This window comes from Ovis aries, chromosome 3 (assembly GCF_016772045.2).
Source record: "Ovis aries strain OAR_USU_Benz2616 breed Rambouillet chromosome 3, ARS-UI_Ramb_v3.0, whole genome shotgun sequence".
Lineage (NCBI taxonomy): Eukaryota > Metazoa > Chordata > Mammalia > Artiodactyla > Bovidae > Ovis > Ovis aries.
This window is the reverse complement of record NC_056056.1, coordinates 180,381,578-180,408,754: the sequence shown is the minus strand read 5'-3', so window position 1 is coordinate 180,408,754 and position 27,177 is coordinate 180,381,578. Positions and strand designations below refer to the sequence as shown.

Here is a 27,177-nt window from a genome sequence, read left to right as displayed (position 1 = left end):
TTGGTCAGGGCCCCCAGAAGGAAAGTCAGCTCCTGAAATGAGGCTGCCTGCTTACAATGTGGTCACGCCTGTCAGTCTCATTTCTATAAAATGTCCTTTCTAGAAGAGGAATCTGTGGTTAATGAGTCCTTTTCAAGGATTCAGCTCTTGGCTTGCTTTTTTGTTTTGTTTTTGATTCAACCCAGCAGGCCGGCTTTGCTTTGCTTTGGGCCGACTGAAGTGGGAGAGAAGAAAGAAGTGACCTCTCGGAACCTGAAACTTTGCGGGTGGCCGAGAACTTGGCCCCATGTCTCTGTTACTTCACATCTTCCTCCCCGCAACATGCAAACAACAAAAACTCACCTGCACCGTCTCTAATGGCTAAGCTGCTTTGTGCTTTTAACCTCTCTGCTGCCTACAAGCTCGTTTTCCTTGTTTTCTCAAGTTCTTGGATGGAGACCCCAAGAGAGTGTGTCCCGGTATGTCAGGGCTGGACACTGGTGCACTTGGAGGAAAGGATTGCTTTCCTTTGCTTGCTTGATTTCTGGAATTTAGCTATCAGAGGAGAACAAGATAAATTCCTCCAACCTAAAGAGATAAGGGAGCTGAGAGTCTGCAGGCGTAAAACTCAGGATAACATCAGTGGCTTCTGTAAAATTCCTCTAGTCTTGACCAAGGCTAATGGCCCACTGTTGACCTTTGTAATAACTCCGTGCTTCTGGCAAACAGGTGGTGCTGACTGGGGCTTGGGGTGTCATTCCAACTGGACTTCCTGACTCTTATTGAAGAGCTGGTCTCTCCAACCCAAGATGGACTGCAGACACAATACGGCAGACCTCTAAGCTGAAAGCCAAGAACAGAAGCCATGTTCTGGGGGCAAATACTGGCCCCACAGTCCCCAGCCCATCTTTTATTTCATTTGCTTGTCCTTCTCAAGACGTTTCACCCCCTGGCTTCTACAGGGCGCATCTTCACGTGCCACTGCAGTTTGTCTCCTTAGCCCTGATGGTCCTGGTTCTCTAACTTGGACCGAACCCATCAATGGGACGTTCGCAAAGCCCGCTGCCTCCTGGGAGGGCTGTTTGTGCTCCAACTTGAAGCCAGGTTTGTCCTGAGCTTGCCTGGTGGTGTCCATCTCATTCCCTGTCTGTGTCCCATTGTCTTTCCCGCCTGTCCTCTCTGCTGCAGAGCTGTGACCCGTGGCTTAGTGCTCTCTGTCCAAGACTCCTCCCTGTCTTTCCTTTTCCATGAGGGGTTATTTCAGAGGGTGAAACTGGCCTCAGGGGTTGTTAGATCTCTCCAGATGTCCTCATGACCTTTGCTGTGGGCCGTCTATACCCACATGTGGCTTTTGAGTCTCCCTCCATCCTGGCAGACCCATGAGAGCTGCCTCAGCAGCAGCCCACTCTGAGAAGTTCTTGCTCCCAGCCCTGCCTGCCAGAAGCAGTGGTTTGGGCAGGTTTACCTGTGCACTAGGAGCTTACCTGTGTGAGCCACCGGATGCATTTTGACCAAGAGGGGGCTTATCTGGGGCCTCCTAACAGAATGAAAGAGCAGTCCCTTGAGTTTCTTCCTAATTGTCAGCGGTGCTGGTGGGGATGCCTTCCAGACCTCTGCCTCCTGTGCCTGGGGACTGGGGCCTCTGCAGAGTCCACACCCCGCCCCTACAGGGGGAGAGCGTGGGCAGAGGCACCGAGTGGGGTTGGTCCCCTGGCTTCTGGTTCAAGTGTCTGCTTGGTCTGGGCCCACCTTTGTTCCTGAAGAGAACACGGCTGGTGACACCGCCATGTGCTTGGGAGCCATCAGTGGGTTTTTCTCCCTGCTCACTGACTGCAGTGCGGTGCTGGTAGGTTCCCTTGGGTGCCATGACACAGGCCGCCAAGGCTTGGCAGCAACCCACTAACAGGAGGCATTATTTTGCCCCCTCTCTTCCTCACCTCTGTTTGCTTCCTATGCACTTAACCCAAGCTCATGACTTGGGCTGGCTTTGGAAAAAGTAGCAGACAGCTTGCAAGGCTGGCGTGACCCTTCATGAGTGGGAATAGCACGTCACGTGCAGCCCTGAGGCCCTGGCCTATGGGAGCAGTGTGGGGAAGAATCTGGAGGCCTGGCTTCTTGGCCCAGCTTATATGCTTTGACCAAGTCATTGGGTTTCTCAGGACTTAGTGTCCTGACTTCTAGATGCAGCTGATGGGACCACCTGTTGTCTAGAACCTTCCCAGCCCCCACGTGTGAGCTTAAACCCACAAGTCTCTCCACATTTTACACCTGGCAAAGTGCCTGGTGTTTTCGCCCACTGTGACCAAGTCTCAGGAGAAGTAACCTGCAGCTCTGGAATTTGTCCCCGCAGCTCGAGGCTTCTGTCCCAGGCAACACCGAGCAGGGGTCTGACAGTGGGCGACCTGGGGGTCTGTTGTGCAGTTTTAGCAAAAAAACAGCCGCCTTGGTGTGGACAGTCGCAGGCCCACTGGTTGTGCCATCTCTCACCCATTCAGGTGGGCTGTCGAAGCTGCAGTTGCCCTGTGAATTCATTTTTGCTTGGGCTGTATCCACATCTCAGTCCGTTCTAGAGAAAAACACGGTTGATCTGAAGACGGGTCCTGTAGGCAGAACCCTGTTCCAGGTGCCTCCAGAGAGCAGCCCTGCGGAAGGCCAGCAGGCGTTATCTGAGTGAGCGTCCGATGAGTCAGTCCTGGGCAGCCGCAGTGGGTGAACCAGACCTGTTCCCTTCCTCCCATACTTCCTGTCGGGGCTGATGTCACATCACGGCTGAGTGAGCCGCGTGGCCTTTTATGGACAAGAATCGGCAGCTCCTTTCTCAGAGGAAGTGAGTGAGAAGGCCCCTCACAAAAGCCTGTAAAGCCTGTACCTGGCCTGAAATACCTGTGGTTGGCGCTCCCCCCCGCCCCCCTTCACAACCTGCGACGGGGCCTCCTGAGCTGGCTGGAAACACCTGTCCATGTGGACATCAGAATCAGCTCCAAAAGGCCTCAGGGCATTTGGGGTTTAAAATAAAATCCAGGGAGGGAATGGCCTCATCACTGGATATGTAACTTAAAACCTTTCTCACTGTTGTGAGGAGGCCATGCATTTGGGAGAGCTGGAAGGTGCAGAGGGCTGGGGTCATTCCGGTCAGTCTCCAAACCCTGCCCTGTGTCTCAGGCTTTATTCATCCGCCTCATTTGATCCTTGGAGCGGCGCTGCCAGGGAACCCTGCCCTCCCATTGCCTGGAGGCTGAGGGGCTAGGCGTCCTGTGGGGACGTGCAGGACGAGGGTGCTGTCCCGGCTCTAGGGCACCCAGCCAGCGGCTTTCTTCTCTCCCCCGTGGCTCCAGACACATGGACCGGTAGTTGTAAAGTGTGTTCCCAGGAACCCTGTCTCCACCTCCCAGGCAGCTCTGGTTTTTGTCTCCTACTCTTCATATGGGGCACTCAGGAAGATTTTCCTGAGGAAAGGCTGCTGCTGCTTTTAAAATCTGTATTGAATTTGTTACAATATTGTTTCAACATTTTGGTTTTTTGCTATGTGAGATCCTAACTCCCTGACCAGGGACTGAACCAGAAGGCATTGGAAGGCAGAGTCTCAACCACTTGACCACCAGGGAAGTCCCTGCTGCAGCTTTTAAAAGAGTTGAAAATCACTGCAGAGATTCGTGTTCCTGTCTCTACCCTGTCCCTGCTGAGGAAGGATCAGGGCAGGAGAGGTTCAGGGGCCCTAAGTCAGACTACTGTCTTCATCCTGTGGGAGCCTGTTTCCCAGAACTGGATTTTCTCTGGTGGGTGCACTTCCCTGGTTCTGGGCTGTTGGATTCCTATCTGTCTGTCTCCTCTATAGTGGAGGAAGGAAGGGTGTTTTCAAATAAGACTTCATTCCACATAGGCTCAAATAAGGACTTGAGCAAACAATGGAGTGGGCTGGACTCTCAAGGGTCCGTGTCCCTAGAGAGGACCGTATGGGGAGAGCTTATGGGGTGTGTGTTAAGGAGGGTTCTGGCCGGAATGCACTGGGGCCCCAGCACAGTAAACCAAGCCAGGGGGAGAGTCACTGAGAATTCCCTCCACCCTCCCCCATCTCCTGCCTGACCCCTGGTGGCTCAGCAGTAAAGAATCTGTCTGCCAATGCAGGAGACCTGGGTTTGATCCTTGGCTCAGGAAGATCCCCTGGAGAAGGAAATGGCAACATATTCCAGTATTCTTGCCTGGAAAATCCCACGGACAGAGGAGCCTGGTGGGCTGTGGTCCATGGAGTTGCAAAGAGTTGGGCACGACTAAGCGACTAAACAAAAACAATAGCCCTACCCAGAAGAGATGCTTCTGAGTGCAGGAACAGAGCCAAATGCCGTGAGACAGGCTTGTGCAGACCAGGGGCGGTGCCTGCCTCACGAGCCTCCTAAGAGGTGCCGACGCAACCTTCTATAAAAAGAGAAATTGACAGGTTCTGGGGGATGTGGGCAGGTGGATTTAGGGATGCCGAGTGGTTGGGGCCTTCCCTGGTGGCTCAGACGGTGAAGCATCTGTCTACAATGAGGGAGACCGGGGTTCGATCCCTGGGTCGGGAAGATCCCCTGGAGAAGGAAATGGCAACCCACTCCAGTACTATTGCCTGGAAAATCCCATGGACAGAGGAGCCTGGTAGGCTACAGTCCATGGGGTCGCAAAGAGTCGGACACGACTGAGCGACTTCACTTTCAAAAAAGTGGTTGGGGCAAGAGTTGAGGAAATCAGAAACGCCTCCTGTCAGGCTTCCTCTGCAAAACTATTTGCCTCAGCAAATGTTCTGGCGAAGCAAATTAAGGTTTCTTTAAAGTGTAAAATTCAAGGGTTAGAGGGTTTCCTTTTAGGCTGTGTTGACAGTGGTACCTTGGCTTCAGGAGCTGGAGGTGAAAAGTCAGAGCAGGGAGAGCTGGAGATGGAGTGGGTGAAGCTTACATGAAGCGTTTGGTTCTGGAAGTGGGATGTGAAGTGTGTGCAGGCCTCTGTGTAAGTGTATCTGTGTGTGTGCACCCACAGGTGTGCGTGTCTATGTGTACATGTGCCTGTGTGCGCGCTCATGGCTCTGCACATGTGCCCAGGCACGTCTGGTCTTTGCATTCATGTGTATGCGTGTCCACATGCAACTTGTCCACAACCCTGTGTGTGTGCGTGTGGGTCTGTGTGCACAGTGCGACTGTGTGTGCGTGCCCACACGTATATGTTTGGGGCCTCTGCTTCCTGTTGTTCAGCCGTTCAGCATCTGACTCCCCCTCACACAATCAGAGGAATTCCAGCCGTCCCAGGGACCAGGCCCGGACAGCCCTGGGAAAACGGTTCCTCTGGAAGGGATGGGAATGTTTCCTTTTATGGTAGCCTCAGCCGCCACTGCCTGCAGACTTGCCGCGCCGCGCAGGTACATTCTTGCCTGCTCCCAGGGAGCGGGACTGAACACGCTAGCTGCTGGGCAGCCTCTGAGATGCAGCAGGGGGTGGGGGAGGGAGGCCTGACCCCATCACAGCTGTGTTCTTTCAGATCTGTGCCGCCCCCCACCCCCCCAGTCCCCTTATTCTCTTATTCTGCCCTGGCTTCCCCTACCTTTAGCACCTCCCTCCTTACCCTCCCCCTGCCTTCCCTTCCCTGCTGCCTTATCGGGAACCCCTCTGGGTCTGTCTCAGGCTCTGCTGTGCAGCCTTGAAGGGCCTTGTTCTTTGGGAAAGTCGAGAGCTGGAAGCAAGGTCACCCTCCGGGTCTGCTCTGAACTCTTGCCCAGTGGGGGGCAGGGTGCAGGCTATGTCCGTGTGAGTGGCCGAGTTCCCTCCACACCCCCGCACTGTTGATATTTCTCAGGGCTGGAGGGGCCGCTGCAGCTTGTGTTGGATGTGAGCATTCTTGTTGCTCCTCCCTGGCTGGACTCCCTTTCTCCCTCTCGAGACAGGAGAAGAGGTGATCGTCAGAAATGTGCAGCCGAGTGGGGTGCTGGGATTAGCATGCAGGAGGGTCCCCTCACAGAGAGGCACGTGACCTTGCTGCGCAGTATCTGCTGGTGCCCAACAGCTAAATCCATCTCTCGAGCCTGAACGCACAGGCCGCCCTGAGTCTGCCTCGAGATGCCCTGTCCTGCAGGGTCCTGGCTGGGCAGTCGAGCCCGTGAGGGTGTTCTTCCAGATGGCTGATGTCAGTTTCTCTCCAGCACTGAGGCTCCTGACAACTGCTGGAACCCTGGTTACTTGTCACCTAGTTCCTCCACGTCCCTGACCGAGTCAGCACCACCCATCGTGGTGACTTCTTGATGGGGAGGTAGATGGACAGCAGCTGCCTGTGAAGTCCATTCCTTGCATAGGCTTCCAGGCTGGGTCCTTTGTACATTCTTTCTGTTTTTCAAACTAATCCTGTCAGGGAGTTAGTAGCATGTTTACGTATGGGTAAGGAAACCAGGACTTAGGAACCGCAGACCTCACTGCAGCCAAGTGTCCATTAGTAGCCTGGTCCTAGATTCAGGCTGACTTGACCTCAAGGAGGTGGGTGGGGTGTTCTATGCGATGGGATAAAAAGGGAAAAAAAAAAGGTTTTAATTTTAGCTGTTGCTTAAAATTGCACACTGAGGACTGAGCCAGGCCAACCCTGATATCTTAAATAAAGCATTTCTGTCAAACTTTGCTTTCAGAGCTGAACGTTACTGTTCTGCCTGCCCCAAGGGGAGAGCACTGTTTACATCCTTGCTGGCTGAGTGGCTCACAGAGCTAGGAGAGTGGCTGAGAGTTTCTGACCCCCAGGCCGGGAGATCCCAGTTGTCACAGAAACTGGTCAGGAGCTGATTATGAAGAGCTTCTGTTCTTTCTGACCTGCCTCCGAACTCACATTACTGAGCACTTTCCCCATGCCAGATGCCACACCGGTGCTTTCTCACGTGTAATTTCCATATACACTCTTATCCCGCATCACGGGAGGAGGCTGGGCTCCGAGAAGGCCACGCCAAGGCAGCATCTTAGCCCAGGGCTGTCCCGCTGCAAAGCCAGCCTTGACCCCACCTCTCACCCAACATCTTACTTGTGCCTCTTACCTGGATGGGGATAGTGTTTTTAAACATCTGCTGCAGACCTTGTTTCCAACAACCCCAAGTTAGAAGTGCACAGGGCAGGCCCCACCTTAGCACTCAGGAAAGTAATTTCCAGGGAGCTTTCCAGAGGTTGGCTTCCTCAGAGGTGGACAGATGGAATTGGGGCTGGGTGGGCAGCCAGGGCGGGCAGTCTGAGTCCCTGGAGGAGGGAGCAGCTGCCACCGGGGAATGTCCCTCCTCCCAGTGAGGCAGGGGGTCAGCGTGTGTTGGTGGTGTGGAACCCTCAATCCCCTTGCAAGGCCAGCGTCTGAGGCTTTCTGCTCATGGAAGGTGGGGTTGGGGGCAGTGGGCTGCTCTTCAGAAACTGGAGGGGGATGCTTTACTCTCCTGGAGGTTAACCCCATGTCTCTTTTGTTTCAGACCGAGAGGACCAGTCCATTTTGTGCACGTAAGTGTTTCTGTCCGGGTGGCGGGGCCTGGGTCACTCTGTTCTGTTCATACTCTTTGGGACTCCTGCCAAAACCGAGGTCCACGAGATCCATTCCCAAGTCAATCCCCTACCCCTTCCCCAAAAAGTGAAAAGTGAAAGTGTGAGCTGCTCAGTCACGTCTGACTGTTTGTGACCTCATGGACTGTAGCCCACCAGGCTCCTCTGTCCCTGGAATTCTCCAAGCAAGCATACTGGAGTGAATTGCCATTCCCTTCTCAAGGGGATCTTCCTGACCCAGGGATTGAACCTGGGTCTCCTGCATTGCAGGCAGATTCTTTACTGTCTGAGTCACCAGGGAAGCCCCCACTTCCCCAAGGAACAGGCTTAATGTTTGCTACTCAGTGGTCCCAGTATGAATGAGCTTTATTTCAAAGATTTAATCTCCTTCCTCAAAGGAGGGGGCGGGGCTGGGGTTTATAGCCAAGAAGAAAAGCAAGCATTTTCTCAACGAGGCAGGGTTGGGAGCTGATGGCTCCCAGAATGCATTCTCCTGCTTTGAACCTCAGCTTTCTTTACCTGGGCTTCTCACTTCCGTCCTCTGAACCTAACGAGGAGCTGATAAATCAACCCACTGCCGAGAAAGTTAATGGTACAGAACATTCCTTCAAGTGAAGTTTCAAGGGAAGATGTATAAGTGCCTTTGACCCCTGAGTCAATAGCTGCCGAAAACTTATTCCTGAGACTTGGAAGCAAAGGCTGCCAAGTGACCAGGGCAGGCAGTGGACCGAAGTTTACTCTTGTCACGCCTCTGGAGGGCCGTGGGAAAGGACCCCAGTGAGGATTCCAGAGTTTAACCTGTCCCTTTCCTGCCACGGGCTGTTGCAGGGGTGGTGGGGTGTCCCACCTTGGCACCCACAGAATGGGAGACAGTAGAGCCTGCAGTGGGAAAGGGGAGACACCAAAGATTTGGCCACTTCTCCCCTGAGAACTTGTCTGGCTCTCCTGGCAGGGGTGAGTCTGGAGCTGGCAAGACGGAGAACACCAAGAAGGTCATTCAGTACCTGGCTCACGTGGCCTCATCACACAAGAGCAAGAAGGACCAGGTGAGTGTGGCCTTCCTCCCCACGGACGTGCCTGGTTTCCCCAAGGAGGAGCACTTAATGACCCATGGCTTGGCGTTTGGGGCACTGAAGTAGAGGCCAGGCCCACTTTGCTCGAGCCTGCGTCCTGGCCATCCTGGGAGTGGGTCTGGTGAGAGCCAGCCCATTTCCTCCTTGACCGGCCCTAACCCTGAGTTGCTGTGGAAACTGGAGACTGCTGGAAGTTTGCAGCCCCTGCTGTGTGGCCTCCACTTCTGAGGTTGGAAGACAGATTCCAAAGCTTGGTTCTCAAGTCGATGGAGACTTGAAGGATCTCGGGCAGGCCGGCATTGGAACCCCTGCTTCTGTTCCCTGGTGTTGAAATGCCTCTGGGTGGACATCCCTCAGTGAAGAGAGAAAAGGCAGCTGCAAAGTCATCTCACTTCCCTTTTTTTCCCCCTCTCCCCCTTGGTGGACTGTGGTCGAACCCAGCGGTGTCCTCGCTAGGTGAGCTGCACGTTTACTGCACGTTGTACACCAGGAATGCGTGTTCTGCCCATCGTGTGCCCTTGAATTACGATTTTTTTCTGAGCAGCTTTTCACTCCACACCATTGTCACTCTGCGGCTAGACCTCTTCTTATAGGCTCGGTTCACTGACTGTCTTGGGAGGAGGGGCTGGGTTGTGACACACGGTGACCACGCGTGCACTCTGCAATGACGGCCCCGGCAGGAAGGGGACCAGTCTCACCGCCCAGCTGTTCTCAGAAGCTCAGAGTTCCCAGGAGCATAAGGGGCGGAAGTCCCCGTGCGGAGCCCTGACCGAGGCACAGCGGAGTGAGCGTCTGCCTGACCAAACCCCCACACACTCAGCGTGCTGGACCAGATGGGGTGGGCGGCCCTTACCGCACTGGCCGGAAGCAGTGCCAAGAATCTGCTCACTGGGCTTCCCCAGAGCTGGGTGTGGTCAGTCCGAAGCATGCCCGTGTGGTGCGCTCTCTCTGTCTCTCAAGTACACACTCTTGAACTTCCCTATGAAATCTAAGTGCCACCGGTGTCCCCGGCAGCCATCTGGGCGCCCCCCACTTCCCAGGGCGCCGTGTGCAGCGTGTGTAAGTAAGTAGCGGTGTGTGTCTCCTTGCATGCAGACCTGGGGTGTGTCCTGCAGAATGTTCTAAAGAGCATAGTCTTCTGGAATCAAACCAGAAGTAACTTTTCATGTGCCAGACTTTGCCAGACATTCTGAATCTTTTTCCAAGGGGTGTCAGGAGTTATATTTAGAAATGAGTGAAGTTTTCTTTTGCTCTCCCTCTCTCCCCACCCCTTCCCCCATTTTCCATTCTTTTTAAGGGACCTATTTTAAAAACAGGCCCGGGGAGGTTAGGAGTTCTCTAGCTGTGGTTTTCCATCTCTGGATTTGCAGGAAAATCCATTTCCCAGCTACTGGTTGAATGCCTAGTATATGTCTGGATCTCCGGAGGGTGGCCTTGGTGTCGCTGCCCTGTGGGACAGGAGTGGGGAGACTGCAGTTACAGAGCAGTGACATCGACCCACGTGCATTATGTCTGGGGCTGATCCATCTGCGGGGAGAGGCAGGCCCCCAGCACTCAGGACGGCATGTGGGAGCTGTGACGAGTGGAGGTGAACTTGGCACGTCCTCTTTCTCAGACTGACGTGTGATGGGCACCCAGTACCCAGCTCCAAGCTCAACTCGAATGATTGAATAGGCTGCCCTTGGCTTCTCACGACTGTCCAGGCCCTCAGTTGTAAAGGCCATTGACCAGTTTGTTTGATTTCCTTGCCTAAAGCTGTGCAGTGATTTTCCACACACAGCCAGGCCACGAGACACTCTTGAACTTGTTTTGTGCCTTGTGTTCTAGGCCTGTTGCGGCATACGCTGGGGAGCTTGCTCCCCGCAGTGACCCAAGTGCTTATCCCAAGACCACCCATTGGGATACCCCAAACCTCACCTTATGGGGGTCAAGGCTTTGGCCAGACGGCAAGCTGGCAAAGCGGTGCAGGGTGAAGGGACTTTCCAGATGGACTTCTGGAATCTGAACAGCCACCTCTGATGCTCTTCCTCCCTCTGGTTTTTGTGTGCTAGTTGGAGGCCCCTGGCAGAAGCTCCACCCAGGGAAGCCCTTCAGAGGCCGTGCAGATAATCGCAAGCCTCACGAGCACACGCTGCCTATAGCAGCGCCTCGTAATTTCACAGTATGCAGGTTTCATTGACAAATAAAGGTCTCTCCTGTGCCCGGTTAGGCATCAATGAAGAGAAACCTGTAGGTTAGCCGCCACCATTCGATTCATTTCGGCTGAGTTCAGCTCGGGAATCCAAGCTGGTTGCTCCTGCGTTGGCCTGGGGCCCCTATGTTTCCACAGCAGCAGCCTGTGTCCCCAACAGAGGCCTTAGCTTTGCCTCTAAGCAGGCTGCCTGCTCTGGTGGGGCCCAAGCTCCCATCTGACTGTGGGAACAGGAGTGGCTCAGCCAGCCTGGCAGCCTGGCCTGTGCTTGGAGAAGGTGTTTCAGTGGATGAGGGAGCAGCGCTCAAACCAACTCTGGATCTGTGGGCTGCTTCGCTGTCTTCCCAGCCCATCTGAGCTGGGGGATGGAAGCCAGTGTCCTGTGACTGCTGGTGCCCTGCACTCCTGTAGGGCCTGCTCTGTGGGCTTGACCTCTGCCCCTTGACCTGGCTGCACTGACCCTCCTCCGCTTAATCTATACAGTCCAAAATCAATACTCTCTAACCCTGGGAGGATCTCTGATCAGGGATGGCTGTAGTGGGGTCCCCTCCAGTCTCTGGTGGCCTTTCCAGACCCCAGAGTATCCTCAGTGTTCTGCAGACTTATGTACAGAATGGTGTGCCTGAGTGGCCTTGTGTGCCGCAGGCGTCCCTGGGAGGCTGTAGCTCATGGCTTTTCGGGGAGCACCTGCTGCCAGTTCTTTCTTTCATCACAGATTACAGGCAGGCAGCCTTTATTCTCAGAAAGTCCTGGCTTGACTCCAGCCCTGCCGATAAATTAGAAAACCTCACCTGGCCCTTGTGTGATGTGCTGTCTCCCTAGAGTGCCCAGGTATTAAGGTGAACAAGAGCCGTCTTTTCTTCAGGCAGTGTCAGTTATTACCTGGCCTGCCAGGAGGATGATAACTGCTTCCAAAGTCCTGCCCACCTGATAGCAGGGAGCTCCCCAAGTAGGGCTGGGGCGTGGCGAGGGACGGTGTGGTAACTGACGGGTGTGAGGTAGAAACCTTGAATTCGATGACCTGCTTTGCTGGATGATGGCTGGATGACCTCAGGCAATTCATTCCCGTTCTCTCAGCTTCAGTTTTCTCTTCTGTGAAATGGGGCTACTCTTGTCTTTCCTACTCTAAGTATCACAAGGACCCAGGGATAAGAAGGCGTAAATAAGGGGACATTTTTGCCAACCACCAAGTATCATGAGACCGTAGTAGGGCTTATTGATGTTATCAATAAATAATTAGAACTCAAACTGGGCCTTGCTAATCCCATGCTCAGACACCTGACTTGCTGGGGGAAGGTTTAGGGGGGTGGGGGAGCTTGGGGAATGGCAGGACAGGGGACCAGCAGGGAAAATGCAGAGTTTATTAGGACACAGATGTGACAAGGTGGTGTCTTGCAGATCTGGTTCCCTCTCTCCTTGTCCTGTGAAAAGGGAAAATTTTTTTGTGGGCTGTTGGGTGGGGAGTAGAGGCCCGTGGGGCAGAGGAAGGGCAGCGTCCTGGATGGAAACGCTCCAGGGGAAGGATTGATGCCTCTGTGTCTTTTCTTGTTTCGAGTGCTGCTTCCCAGTGCATCCTCCAGGGCTGATCCAGGCCGTCCCGCCAGGTCCCCAAGCTGGATGGGCAGCCTGCTTTCCCTTTCTAGGGCCGCTGGTTGATTAGCCCAGGAAGCAAGTTCAAGTCAGGCAGCATTTCCAGACATCTGGCAGGAAGGTCGCTCTGGAGTGACAGTGGGGACCAGGCCAAGGCCGGCATGGTCGGAGTCCGGAAGCCCCCATCCCTGGCACGTGGGGCGTGTGGATACGGCTCTGCCGCCTCCCCTCCGCTTGGCAGAGCAAGTCTGGCAGCCGTGCCACTGTCTGGCCCTCACCACGCCTCTGGGTTCCTTTCCAGGGTGAGCTGGAGCGGCAGCTGCTGCAGGCCAACCCCATCCTAGAGGCCTTCGGGAATGCCAAGACTGTCAAGAACGACAACTCCTCTCGATTTGTGAGTGGTGGTGCTCACGGGCACCTTCCCACCAGGTGTTTGTGCCCCAGATGTAGAGAAGGGTCAGACTTGGTGCTTCTGGGCCTGTTGCAGGCAATAGACTAGGTCACACACCTGCATAAGGAGCTTCCTCAGCTCAGGTGAAGACAGCGAGGCAGCAGAGAGTCCCCACCGGTCCCCTGCTTGTCCTGCTGTAACCTCAGCCAGTTAGAACCCAGAGTCAGACCAAGCAGGAGGAGCGCCTCCAGATAACTGCTTCCCTCCTCCCCTCTGTGGAGGAATTTGGGCGCCCCTGGAGCTGGTCCCACTCATGCTTGGCTGTGTGCCCTTCTGAGTTCCTGTGCAGTTGGGGTGCCGGGTCCCTGGCTGCCTGACGCAGGCTCAGTCTCTTGGTTTCCTGCCTCCAGGCTGTGCCACTGGGGAAGGGGCTGGACGATGGGGCTCTGATCTCTTCATCTGTCTTTCCTCAGGGCAAGTTCATCCGCATCAACTTTGATGTCAATGGCTACATTGTGGGAGCCAACATTGAGACTTGTATCCTTGTGGTTAACTGTAAAAAGTGTTCTGGGTCTGGGGTTGGGGGAGGTAACCTTGATGGAGAAGAGGCTGCTTCCTGATTCCTGCAGTTTCCTCTTTACCGGCCTCTTACGACGCCTTGTCTATGGCACGAGGGAAAGGACCAGGATAAGGATAAGTTGATTTTTCTTTATAGGAGGGATAAAATTGAGCTTAGGGTTTTGCAGGTGGCTCAGTGGTAAAGAATCCGCCTGCCAGTGAAGGAGACACAGGAGACATGAGTTTCATCCCTGAGTTGAAAATATCCCCTGGAGAAAGAAATGACAACCCACTCCAGTATTCTTGCCTGGAGAATCTCATGGCCAGAGGAGCCTGGCGGGCTACAGTCCATGGGGTCACAAAGAGTTGGACATGACTGAGCATATGTGCAAAGCTGATCTTCGAATAGGATGGAGCTAGAGAAGGTCTCCCAGTGTGGTTCCCTGAAGGCAGTGTTGAGTGGATGCTCCTTTATCTTAATAGCCTGGGGAAGTGTTCTTAGCTCCCTTCTCTCGTGAGAAGGGGCCCCTTTACACAGACGAGGGGGGGTCCTTTACACAGACGAGACTCCCAAGTGTGAGGGCTGCTGTTTGGACGGGCTAGACGCCATGAGGGACAGAGCCAGGGTAGTTTGCCCTTGTTTTGTTTTGCTGTTTTCTGCTGGTGAAATTCCATGGCTTTTGAATGGGGGAATGTGGCAGGCTGCCTTCCCAACAGTGTGCACACTTCCTTAATGTTCTTGAAGATCTCCTGGAGAAATCGCGTGCCATCCGCCAAGCCAAGGAAGAGCGGACCTTCCACATCTTCTACTACCTGCTGTCTGGGGCTGGGGAGCACCTCAAGTGTGAGTTGTGGGCCCACCCAGGGGATCCCCCTGCAGTCAGGCCACACACTGCAGTCAGGAAATGAACTCTGCCTGGGGGCAGGCAAGGCGAGCCTGACTTCTGTTCCTGGACCAGCTGCGGGCTTGGCCCCTGTTTCGAACCAGGCCAGAGGGAGCCTGGGCAGGTCACTGTGCAGCTGCAGACTTCTGGGCCTTGATGCTCTTGGGTGGGGGGCCCTGTGTGTGCCCGTCTCACATGCTGGGGAGAGTCAGCATTCCTGGGGTGTTTCGGGGTGCTTCCCAATCTCCCACACCTTTGGGGTCACAGGGTTGACTGGAGCCTCCTGACCCTCACTGAACTTTGCCCTCTGCCCCCTACAGCTGATCTCCTGCTGGAGTCATACAACAAATACCGCTTCCTGTCCAACGGGCATGTCACCATCCCCGGGCAACAGGACAAGGACATGTTCCAGGAGACCATGGAGGCCTTTCGGATTATGGGCATCCCAGAGGAAGAGCAGATGGGTATGGGCCAGCCCTCCCCGGGGAGGCTGAGGAGCGCTTCCTGTTGGCACTGGGCATTAGGAAGTCCATAGAGACTGGAGGAAGGCTGGGTGGCGGGAGGTGGGCCCGCAGATTTGAGAGTCAGGGTTATTTCTTCTTGGTCATATTGCCCGGGGCATATGAGGACAAAGGACAGGCTCCTAACTGCCCAGGGCCTGGGTCTGCTGCTCCTGTCCTTGCCATTTGCTGGAAGTGGAATACTCCTGCTTTGTCCGAGCCGAGTGTGGAAGGGGCCGGGGCTTCTGCACTGGTGACGCCCAGAGTGGCAGTGGTGTGGAGCTTGCCTGTGTCTTCCTGTTTCTCTAGAGAGAGGTGAGGGGGGCCTTGATGCTGTGTTTTAGGAAGATTAGGGGCTGGGGCGTGTGTACCCTGTTCTCCAGCATTAGAGTCAGGGTCGCTTTTGCTTTCCCACCGACAGCATGTACATGGACAGGCCTGGCTGTGTTCCAATAAAACTTTATTTTTAGAAACAGACCGTGGGCCCTAGGTGGAGGCACATCTGAACTTAGAAGCATTAACAGAGCTTGTATCTAAGCACAAGGCTGCCCCAGCGGAGGCCAACCAGAGGCCCTGGAGATGTGCTTTAGGCCAAGGCCTGGTGCCCCACATCGTTTATCTTACCCGAGGGCCTCTGAGGGGTGACACCCCACCTGATTCTGAGCTGCCTTTCATTGCACCCCAAGGCTTGCTGCGAGTCATCTCAGGGGTCCTCCAGCTCGGCAACATTGTCTTCAAGAAGGAGCGTAACAGCGACCAGGCCTCCATGCCCGACAACACAGGTAACCCCGTGGGCCCCTCACCTGACTATGTGGGTAGGGGCCTGGGTGAGATGGCTCAGGAGTCTTGGAGAGATCTTAGACACTCTTCTTTTTTACTGCACCTGTATGGCTGCCGGTCACTCCGTATTTTTGTAAAATACTTGTGAACATGACCCTGATGCTCCTTCGTGGAGTGTCAGCATGAGCTAGAAAACCCATGATCTGTGGCCCCGAGTTTCTCTCATTTATGCTGAGGCCAGACCGGTTGTCTCTGTTTGTAAAACGGTCATTTCTGCTGTCGTTCCACTTGCCTATGGACTTGGGAGGACGTGAAACACTGTCCTCACCCTAGCTCTTCAGCCATTGCTAGTCCTCAGGTCATTGCAAGCAACCCTACTTAAGTTAGCCTTAACATGTGCTTCTGAGGGGCTTTCAGAAGAATTTAATGCATGGGCGTGTGAGTTGTCCTGTTCTGTCCCTATGTCTAGGGTGGTGCTGTTTGTGTTCAGGACCCTCTTTTACACTCAGGATGTGGCCAAGGGTGTGCAGAGGTCCTGATGTGGGGGCCCTGAGTTGGGAGCCATGCCCACTGGCCTGTCTAAGGGGAGAGCTGGCTGTTCTGTGCCCTGTGGAGGAAGAGCCGGGCCTGGGTTGATTGTCCTGGAAACGATCACTCAGTTACCACACCTTTTGAAGGTTGAGCAGAGGGACTCGTTCTCTTGGGTTTAATTAATACCTTTTACCCCTTCCTTCCTTACTCTTCGAAAAATATTAGCTGCCCAGAAAGTATCCCACCTGTTGGGTATCAATGTGACCGATTTCACCCGAGGAATCCTCACCCCGCGCATCAAGGTGGGACGGGATTATGTCCAGAAGGCGCAGACGAAGGAGCAGGTGAGCCCTTGGCTGGGGGGCTGGGCTACGTTGGCGAGGAGGTTGCAGTGGCCACATTGAGGCCTGCCCTGGGGGGTCCCCTGTGTTAGCGCTGTCACCTCTCTGAGTCCTCACGGCACCTTGGAGAGCAGGTGGTGCCACCCCCACTGAGAGCAGGAGGAAGCTGGGCCCAGGGTCCAGGCTGCAGGAGTCACTGACTCATGGCTGGTCTTGGCTCCTGGTTAATCTGGTCTCCATACCCCTAGCTGTGTTACTTGAAGCACATCTCAGATGTCATTTCTTCTGTAGCTACTTCAGTTCATGTCCATTTATTAAAAAAAAAGTCTTTGCAAAGCTCTAGGTTCATTCTGGGGCTTCCCAGGTGGCACTAGTGGTAAAGAACCTGCCTGCCAGTGCAGGAGACCCAGGTTTGATCCCTGCGTGGGGAAGATCCCCTGGAGGAGGACATGGCAACCCGCTCTGGTATCTTGCCTGGAGAATCCCATGCACAGGGGAGCCTGGCGGGCCATAGTTCATAGGGTTGCAAAGAGTCAGACGTGACTGAAGCGACTTAGCATGCACGCACACAAGTTCACTCGGCATGTAATGTTGAAAGTTTAGACTCTTGCCACTTCCTTCATTATAAACAACACTGCAGTGAACGTATCTGTGCTTGAAGGTTTTTTCTCGTCTTTGAGGCTGTTTTTCTGGGGGTGGGCCCTGCAGGTGACATTGTTGGGATAAAACGAATGAGCACACTCCCTGTGTCTGACCCTTCCCCTCCACCCCGGGTGTCCCCGCAGGCCGACTTTGCCATCGAGGCCTTGGCCAAGGCCACCTACGAGCGCATGTTCCGCTGGCTGGTCCTGCGCATCAACAAGGCTCTGGACAAGACCAAGAGGCAGGGCGCCTCGTTCATCGGGATCCTGGACATCGCTGGCTTTGAGATCTTTGACGTGAGCTTCTCCCTCGAGACCCCTCCCACCTCCCGAGCCTCTGGGGCTGACTTCTTGGGCTGCGGTCCTCTCTCACCTGGTCCCGCAGCAATTTGAGCTGGGCCCCTCCTTGCTTGTGTGGAGACAGGAGACAGCAGTTGGGTGTATTTAAAGCTTAAACAAAGTGCCCTTTCCCAAACAGAAATGCTGGCGAGAATAGTACCATCTAGACGGTGTTCTAGGGGGCCTCACAGGCAGGGGCTTTCTGTTCGTTTATTGTTTATGTTTTCTTAAATATTGATTTTGAGTGTTGTGACATGACTTTGTCCCTGCCCATAAAGACTTCGAGGTCAGGTAGCAAAAACTGGTAATTGCAGGAGCCCAGATTCTTCAGCCTAGGGTCCATGGCTGTCTTCAGAGGAGCCGTGAACTTGGGTGGGGAGAGAATTGCCTCTTTATTTTTGCTGACCTCTCAGTATATGGTGCCGTTTCTTCAGCTGTGGATTCAGCAGGGTACACACACCACAGCTGCACTAGCAGTGCTTGTGTTCTGTCTCTAGGTGTTTTCACATCATAGCACTCATTGCCTGTTGTCGAATTGTTTCGGTTCCCAGGTGGCGCTAGTGGTAAAGAAGCTGCCTGCCAATGCAGGAGACATAAGAGATGCGTGTTTGATCCCTGGATAGGAACGATCCCCTGGAGAAGGGAATGGCAACCCACTCCAGTATTCTTGCCCGGAGAATCCTACGGACAGAGGAGCCTGGTGGGCTGCAGTCCATGGGGTCGCAAAGTCGGACACGAATGAAGCGACTTGGCCCACATGCGTACTGTCTGCATTCACCTCTACTTCAAGTTCTAGGTGTTAGAATCCGACGGCTTGGACCTGTGCTTGTTACTTAAAAAGCACTATGGATTTCTATGTTACTATGTTTGATAATTACATTTCAAGATAACTTCTTTCTCAGTTGATCTACTTTGTGCATTTGAAAACATCACCTTGATACAGGGGCTCCACCAGACTGCTGGTGGGGTCCATGGGCCCCAGCAGTGCAGCCCCTGCTGTGGGTGTGATGAGGGAAGGCCCACGGGGGCGGCACGGTGGGGCCCCAGGAGATTCTGCCCAGACACTCCTCCGGTCCTTCCTGGGGGCTCACCGGCAACAACAGGGATCTGTCTGACCCCATCTCCCTCTTGCAGCTGAACTCCTTCGAGCAGCTCTGCATCAACTACACCAACGAGAAGCTGCAGCAGCTCTTCAACCACACGATGTTCATCCTGGAGCAGGAGGAGTACCAGCGCGAGGGCATCGAGTGGAACTTCATCGACTTTGGCCTCGACCTGCAGCCTTGCATTGACCTCATCGAGAAGCCAGTAAGAGCCGCGCGGCTGCGCCTCGCCCCACCGTTGCTCCGCCCCTCTGGGGACGGAACCATCTGTGATCCTAATACCGAATGGTTTACTTTGACGATGAGTGTTTTGTTTAAATCAGTTTTGTTTTCCAACAAACAAGATGGTGTTTGATTCCCAGGCCTGTCAGCCCGTCCCACAGTGCCTGAGTCTGCTCTCTTATAAACTCAGAGTTTGGAAGGCTTTGGGGCTCTGGGGTGCTTCCTCTTCCTCAGGAGCCTTATCCTAAATGTCCCCGCTCACCACTTAGTTGTGTGGACACACTGTGTGTCGAGTGGGGTCTGAGAGGGACTCGAGGGGCCAGGACCCCTGTTGAGGGGCAGCCTCTGGACATGGGTCAGGGGTCTGCGTGGCCCATCAAGCCACCACGTGATTTCCAGTGTTCTCATGGGAGAATCTTACGATGGATCGTTGGATTAAGGTGTGTTGGACATAGCCTGGACCTCAGAAATTTCTTTTTCAGCTAGAATTTGTAGCTGGAGTGCTTTCAGTCATGCTCCTTATTTTTTTCTTGTGTGAGGAAAGCACTGCCCATCTTCTCTTGAGTTTCTGAAAACCAGGCTGTGACTTTACAAGGGTGAGAGTCGGTGGGTTTCCAGGTCAAGCTGACCTCCGTGATTCTATGCTCGCTCCAGGCAGGCCCTCCTGGCATCCTGGCCCTGCTGGACGAAGAGTGCTGGTTCCCCAAAGCCACGGACAAGAGTTTCGTGGAAAAGGTGATGCAGGAGCAGGGCACTCACCCCAAGTTCCAGAAGCCCAAGCAGCTGAAGGACAAGGCAGATTTCTGCATCATCCACTACGCTGGCAAGGTGAGGAGTGTACACCCTGGTGTCATGCGGTGTGTTAGTATTAAGTGTGTTTTCCAGGTGTAGATGTGCTGTTGGTGCTAAAGTCATGGGCTCTGCAGTCTGAATTAGGGCTCTGCTCCTGTGTGACTTTGGGCCAGTTACTTCACCTCTCTGAGCCTTGGTTGCCTCATCTGGAAGATGGAGGTGACCACCACTGTACTGGGGAATATGTATTAAAGGAGCTCACAAAGCCCACTGCTGGGCAGTCAGTGCTCTGGGGCAGGGCCTCTCAGCCTCCACACTGCCCACCTCAGTGGCCAGATCAGTCTTTATTGTCAGGGACCCTCCTACATGTTGTAGGGTATTTAGCAGCAGACCTGGCTTCTCCCCACCAGAGGTCAGTAGCACCTTCCCTACTTGCGACAACCAGAAATTTCTCCAGACATCCTGGAACATCTGCTGGGTGGGATTGAGGAGTAACATTGTCCCCTGGGTGAGAATCATGCCTGTAGGTGTTGTTGGCTTTGTTATTGCCAAGACCGCTGGCCAGGAAGTAGCAGAGCTGTCTTCGTACCAGCTGTCAGACATCCTCCAGTGGGCTTGATCCCAGGGCTTGGACCTGAACAGGGGTGTCCTGAGTCTGCAGAGGTCCAAGCTTAGACTAAAGCTGGCTCTTCTCAGGAAGTTGTGTTGCTTGCACAGAATGTGTAACACTTGGATGTGTGATGAGCTGGTCGGTCCTCAGCCTGCCCATCAGTGAGGATCGGTGATGAGAAACTTGTGCTGTCACAGTGGTGCTCCCAAGCCACCCGTGGTCCTCTCCTACCCTTCTGCACATGGCCCTGCACTGTTCTGCCTCCCCTGCTTAGCTCCTTTGTCTCCTAAGGCTGTTAAAGCCACTCTTGATTTTAAACTACTTGTTAAGGAGATCTCTTTTTTCCTAGTTACCTGAGGTCATGCCCCCCCGAATGCCCACGTCTCCCGCCACCTTTGTTAGAAACGCAGGCAGGCTTTTGTTGCACTGTTGTAGGTGATGCAAAACCTGGGCACACCTGAAAGCCCACGAAGGGCTGAATGGTGAAACTGGCCGTGTGCGTCGTCTTCCAGCCTGCACTGCAGCAGCTCAAAGGACAAGGATGCTGGCTGTGCCCAGGGGGACAGATGCCAAGACACCCAACTCTAGGGTTTGTCCTCTCCCAGGAGGTCATTCTGCCTCTAGGGAGAAAGACGTCACAATCTTGCACCTCATCATTGACAGCCTTGCATGTGGGAAAACCTGCAGAAAGGGGCCAGGAGGGGACCACAGGCTGAGTTACGCTATGTTGGTTAGGAAGCAGGCTGTGGTGGCCAGTCACTCTGTTTGTATTGTTACAATATATAATGTTTTATTACTCTTGTTTTTGAGAACATATTTCAGAAAAGATAAGAATATATGCTCTGAGAAAACCTGAATATCCTGAAAAAAAACAAAACAAAAATTAGTTGTCCTGTTGCTAAAAGGATTAGGATTTTTTTCCCCTAACGTTCATATTACTGTAAACATTTTTAAAAACAGAACATTCTACTATGTATCTGCAACATAGTTTTCTTAGCCTGTTCCCTGCAGCCAGACGTTGGTGCTGTTTAAATATTTTGCCTTCAAGTAACTCTGCAGAGAACATCTCGAGGCTTTCACCCTGATCACTCATTATTTCCTTCTTGGGGATGAAAATACCAGGTTGAGGGTCTTCGCTGTTTTTGATGTTTCCGCCCATGGGGTCAGCCTGCTGCCGTAGAGCCTGTGCGCACCAGTGTGCCCTGAGCAGCCTGTGACTAGAGGTCTGATCTTACAGGTGGATTACAAAGCTGATGAGTGGCTGATGAAGAACATGGACCCGCTGAACGACAACATCGCCACGCTGCTGCACCAGTCCTCGGACAAGTTTGTCTCGGAGCTGTGGAAGGATGGTACGCTCTTGGCCCTCACCCTGCCTCCCCGTGCCCACAGCTAGGCCCTTTCCCTTCTTGGCCACTGGCTGAGTGCAGGGCTCAAGCCAGAGGGTTTGTGCCCACTTAGCTCCCAGGAGCGTGGGCTCCTCCAGCCCTGAGGGTCACCCTGTCCCTGAATCCTGGTGTCCTTGAGCCCTAAGCATCCTTGAACTTCCTCTGGGGCAGAGGCTTCTCCAGGCTCTGAGGCCACAGACCCTTCCCTTGTAGGGGGTCGTGCGGTGGCCCAGCACTTGGCCACCTGGGTTCCGTCCAACTCCTCACTGCCTTCTTGCATCTCCTTGGTAGCCAGTACCTCTGGAAGCCGTTCTTTTCCTTGTTTCTGCCAGTTTCTCCTTCCCTCTGCCTGGGTTTTGCTTTAACCTCTCTGTTGCAGAGATGCAGAGCACCCAGAGAGCCTATTTCTATCAGCGCTTTCCTATCCTCCACCTAGAACCAGGTGACTGGCCGCCTGGCGCGGCGCCAACGTGTGCTGCACCCTGGGCTGCGTGGCTGGTGCTTTTGCTGAGCTTGCCTGCTCTGCCTGGCTGTTCCTGCCTGCCTGTGCTCCTTCCCTGGTCTCTGCCCTGGGCTTGTGCGCAGGCTCCGGCCCCCTCCCCATCACAGGCCTCCAATAGAAAGCCAGGCCCTTCTGGGCTGTGGTTTGATATTGACAGCTTCATGTTATAGATCTTAAAAGGAGAAAAAAAATTCACAGTCCAACATCCCCTTCAGAACTCCCCTCATGAAGGTGGTGTCTCACCGCTTGGGTGGCTGCTGTGTCTCAGCACAAGGTGCTGTGTGTGTGTGCGTGCGTGTGTGCGTGTGTGTGATGACTGCTGTGTCCCAGCATAGGGTGCTGTGTGCTGCTGTGTGTGTGTGTGCACTGCCGTGTGTGTGTGTGTGTGTGGGCACTGCCATGTGTGTGCGTGTGCATGCGTGTGGGCCCAGACACTTCAGTGCTGACAGGGGCACCTGTGTGTCTATGCAGCGTTACCTCTCCTCCTGGGCAGGGTCTTTTAGGGCCAAGACACCCTTACATGAAATGACCAGTTGTTTGGGGGTGTGTTCAACCTTCCCCTGGACAACCTGAGTGACTTTCACAAGCCACCCAGTCCCAGGACACCGTTGGTGGCCAGAGGGGCTCTGTGGGGGCTGCAAGAGGGACAGTTGCCTCCTGTTTTAACTGAGGGGTTCATTGGGTCTGTCCTCACTCCTGGCTTCCCTCTTGTTGCTTTCAAATAAAAGAGGTCTGGCCACAAAGGAACAAGAACCTGACTTTGTCATAGAATTCTTAACTTTTGCATCCAGCAATGGAAGTCTTCAGATTTAATACTGGCTCTGGTGTCAGCCTGACCTCAGATCACTGGCCACTTAGGTTGGGCTTGCTCATCATTTGGCTTTTGCCCGGGAGGAGGCGGTTCATTTCATTGTTCTGGGCAGGAGCCACGGTGATGAGGGCTGCTTCCTTGGAGGGTTGGTCTTGATGAGAGAGACCCGTAATCTTGGAGACCAGGCGAGACCTGAGAGGGAGAAGGATCCTCGGCCTTTGGGGTAGCCATGGGCAGCGTGGTTCTCTGGAACTCTCTGCCCTGGCACCGTGCATGTTGCTCTAGGCCCCTGATGTAGAGAGCTCTGCATGGGGGGATTGCTGACAGAGAGAGGGTGGGCCAGACTCCTGCAGGCTGAGTAGCTTTAGAGCTCCTGCCTTCTGAGCTAGCCCAGTGCTCTCAGGTAACGGTCAGTGTGAGTTCAGGATACCGGTCTGCTTTTTTCAAATGACTGAATGGAGTATCGGGTTCCTGTCAGTCAAGTCTGAACAGCTCCTCAGAGCCAGGCTAGTGGACCAGCTCTGCTCGCTCCTCCAGAATGCATCATCAGCTCTTGTGTCTCTGGGTTAGGAGCGTCCCAGGGTGGCTGAGATAAGTGACAGCGTGGAGTCAGCCTTCACAAATGTGCTTCCCCACTTTGCGGCTGTGCAGTCTTTCCAAACCCTTTCCTCCTCCCTCCTCTCTGCTCACAAGGTCACCTTTGCTCTCAGCCTTTGGAGATGACCTTAGCCTGCTTCGTAAGCCCCACGCAGAAACGGCCTGCCACTCTGTAGTCTCCTCTTTCTCTAATCAGATTGGCCTGTCTGTCTGTCCCGCCCCTCTGCCCCGGCCCGGACTGCCGGGCACTCACGTGCTCTTGCCTATTCTCTCCAGTGGACCGCATCATCGGCCTGGACCAGGTGGCTGGCATGTCGGAGACGGCGATGCCCGGAGCCTTCAAGACACGCAAAGGCATGTTCCGCACGGTGGGGCAGCTGTACAAGGAGCAGCTGGCCAAACTCATGGCCACGCTGAGGAACACCAACCCCAACTTCGTCCGCTGCATCATCCCCAACCACGAGAAGAAGGTGCGGCTGCTTGGTAGTGTGGCGCGGGCCGCCCAGCCCTCGTTTGTCTCCCTGAGCAGAAACCCTTTGCCCGCGGCACACAGCGCCATTGATTCAGTCACCCTGCCGGCTGGCTCGGGCACTCTTAGGGTACAGCCTGCCCATAGAGCCTGTGTTTCTGCCTCTCAGACCTGGATCATGTAACAGCTGTCACTACTATGGGTGGGCGGGCAGTGACTGCTCCTTCCTGGGGGCGGTGTGTGTCCTGTTGTGTCCAGAGGGGCCCGCCCTTTCTCCATCAGTCCCACGGCATACAGGAAGAGCACGTGCATGGATTTCTTTCCTAGGCTGGCAAGCTGGACCCCCATCTGGTGCTGGATCAGCTGCGTTGCAACGGGGTTCTCGAAGGCATCCGAATCTGCCGCCAGGGCTTCCCCAACCGCGTAGTCTTCCAGGAGTTCCGGCAGAGGTGAGTGGAGAGCCTTTAGTGGGGGAGCCACCTCCTCGTCCACACTGAGCTGGGGTCCTCTGTGCCACACTCCACGTGAGGAAGGACTTCCTGTTTTGTTGCTTAAATGCAAGTTATCACGTTGGCTTCCGCTCCCAGTGACTGTTGGGGCCGGGTGCTGTTTGCTATAATTAGAGGAGCTCTGAAAAGACATTAAAGGAGGATCAGCTGGAGCCTTGAGTATGAAAAAAATCGATGGAATTGGATGTCTGCTGTGTGTGCGGAGGGGGACAGTCGTGACACCGGCTTATTTGCCTAATGACGTGTTTAGCCCTGGTTGCTGTCTGTCGCAGCCCTCTGGTTAATTTCTTGGACCACCCCGTCGATTAGCGGTTCTCTGCAGCATCTCAGCAGAGACGGGCTTGGCCATGTTCACCAATTGTGGTCTGTTATATAGACAGAGATTGTTAGGAAAACGTTCTGCAGCAAATGGTTTTCTCTTTGTACTCAATATATGCCGTTTATTTCGTTTTTTTCCTTCTTGGTAACAAATATGGAGGATGTGTTTGGAAGTGGGAAATGGTGGCTTTAGACATAGCATGACTTGATTTTTTTTTTGACAATGCCTGAACTCCACATATCTTTCTAATCATGAGATCATGAGGTGTTTTCTGATTTGTATCAAATGATATTTGTAAAACTGCTGCAGCTAAGTCGCTTCCGTCTTGTCCGACTCTGTGCGACCCCAGAGACGGCAGCCCACCAGGCTCCCCCGTCCCTGGGATTCTCCAGGCAAGAACACTGGAGTGGGTTACCATTTCCTTCTCCAATGCAGGAAAGTGAAAAGTGAAAGTGAAGACGCTAAGTCGTGTCTGACTCTTAGCGACCCCATGGACTGCAGCCCACCAGGCTCCTCTGTCCATGGGATTTTCCAGGCAAGAGTACTGGAGTGGGATGCCATTGCCTTCTCCGACTTGTAAAACTAGACATTTAATTTTAAAAACTTCTGGGGCTAAAGACGCGGGTACTGCTTAGCAGTTAGTAAGCCCACTTCAGAGCTCACCCATAGGTGAATGAAACAGTCTGACATAAGTTTCCATTCACTTTCTGGAAAATGCCAGGCCTTCCTCGTGCTGTTCAGCCTCAGGAAAGAGCAGGATATGATTCTCTGAATGTCTGTCCCCTTTCTCTCAGACACTCTGTGGAAAGAATCCTACGCCTGCTCCACTGTAGGGATGGCCCTCGTCTTGTGGCTATTCCAGGCCACATAGAATCCGAGCAAAGGGTGTACTGACCTGCCGCCCTTTTCCTCCTCAGATACGAGATCCTGACTCCAAATTCCATTCCTAAGGGCTTCATGGACGGAAAGCAGGCGTGTGTGCTCATGGTGAGTGGGCTCTTCTGGTGGGTGACATGTGGCTGGTATGAACACCCGAGTGGCCAGCGCCCACGTGCCTGCTCAGGGCCCTTTGGATCTGTTGACGCCTGTGCTCTGTTGATCCTCCAGTGAGCCTGTTCTGGTTCTGCCAGGCGCACTGAGCATCAGGTGGTCGGGATGGTATGTGGGAGTGGGGAGGGGAGGAGGAGGCCAGGGCTCAGATAGCAAGGCTGTGGTGTGAGGCGAGACCCTTCCTTCTGGGTACATTTGGTTCTTTCTTGCTCCCATCTCCTCTAATCTTCACAGGGGGCAGCTTACCACCAGGGCCCCATGACTGGCCCAAAGCTAGCAGAGTCTGAGTTTCTGGCCCTTTCCTCTCTTCCCCGCCACTGGCCAGTGTTCAGCTGGCAGTGGGCACTGGATTGTGCTCAGTGAATGAAGGCCCTGAGATGACCCAGTGGCCACACTGGGGCTCTACCCACTCGGTCATTCTTCTGCTTCGCAGACAGGCATCTGGCTGGGTCTCATGTGTCCAGGGTCAGCAGCCAGCGCCCCCTGCTTTCTTTACTTTGCATCTTTGCCAAAGAGTCAGCAGAGGATGGGTGGGCATCGGGGAGGAAAGAGAAAAGGGAAGGAAAATTCAATACCACCTTTGTTCAGAGCAACCCTGTAAAGGACGGGGAGGTGGAGCCTAGAGAAGGAGGGAGGAGACAGGGGTCTCTGCTCTGCGATGCTTGTCACCCGGTGGAAGGGAGGTGTGAAGGACAGAGGTACACCCCCAGCTCGTGTTTGGGCCACTGTTTCTCCGGAGACTCAGCTACTGGTCAGTGAGGGGTGTCCCCCTTTTAGACATAAGCAGGTTTCCTCCCTCTAGCTCTGTAGGGAAGACAGTTGGCCAGGTTGTCATGACGGGAGGTGGGGCACCCAGCGATTCTGCCCTCCCTGGCCTGCCCTTCTCCCAGGGCCTCCTCCAGACATGCAGGGCCTTGTGTTGAGCATCAAGGGCCCGAGATTCCTCTTACCCTATTGAAGGCTCTGCCTCTTGGAGCTTGTTCTAAATCCCCTCTCTCCCAGGCAGACAGATGGACAGACAGACTGTTACCAGTGGGCTTAATAAGAGAGCCTTGTTACTGTACCGAAACAGCCCTGTGATGGTAATGACACATTGGCTAAAGCTCATTCAGCAATGGTCCCAAGTGTGACCCCGTGCTCAGCGCCTTGTGTGCCTTCTTCTGGTTTCATTCCCACAGCTCTGCTAGGAAGGAAGTTCTATTTATTTGCTTTGTTAACTTATCTTTTAATTAAAGAGACCATTATTTCCATTTTACAGCTGCGGAAATGTGAGCCCACAAAGGTTAAGGCCTGGGGTCACCTAGTTAGTATTTGATCCTGGTCTGAGCTGGAGTTGGTGCTGGGCTTGAACAAAACAATGATGCTTGACCACCTCTGCTCAGAGGGTGACCTGACTGGGTGCTTGTAGAACAGGCCTGTAGTGAGGGGGTGGGGCAGAGAAGAAAGAGGAGACCTACACGGTCCCTTCAGGGCTGAGATCCTGTGTTTCT

The 27,177-nt window shown here is 54.1% G+C and overlaps 1 protein-coding gene across 4 annotated transcripts in view; it reads left to right on the top strand.

Annotated features, from left to right (window-relative positions):
* MYH9 (myosin heavy chain 9) overlaps window positions 1-27,177 on the top strand; it is an 86,076-nt gene that overhangs the window by 40,670 nt on the left and 18,229 nt on the right. For all 4 annotated transcript variants that reach the window (XM_027967749.3, XM_060413170.1, XM_042247234.2 and 1 more), the window contains exons 4-18: window positions 7,430-7,457; window positions 8,449-8,542; window positions 12,652-12,744; window positions 13,215-13,278; window positions 14,045-14,143; window positions 14,504-14,647; window positions 15,370-15,465; window positions 16,220-16,338; window positions 17,121-17,273; window positions 18,450-18,623; window positions 19,295-19,468; window positions 21,280-21,394; window positions 23,617-23,810; window positions 24,137-24,258; window positions 25,555-25,624. In XM_027967749.3, the coding sequence (XP_027823550.1) occupies window positions 7,430-7,457; window positions 8,449-8,542; window positions 12,652-12,744; window positions 13,215-13,278; window positions 14,045-14,143; window positions 14,504-14,647; window positions 15,370-15,465; window positions 16,220-16,338; window positions 17,121-17,273; window positions 18,450-18,623; window positions 19,295-19,468; window positions 21,280-21,394; window positions 23,617-23,810; window positions 24,137-24,258; window positions 25,555-25,624 (1,739 nt within the window). The remainder of the gene's footprint in view (window positions 1-7,429; window positions 7,458-8,448; window positions 8,543-12,651; window positions 12,745-13,214; window positions 13,279-14,044; window positions 14,144-14,503; window positions 14,648-15,369; window positions 15,466-16,219; window positions 16,339-17,120; window positions 17,274-18,449; window positions 18,624-19,294; window positions 19,469-21,279; window positions 21,395-23,616; window positions 23,811-24,136; window positions 24,259-25,554; window positions 25,625-27,177) is intronic.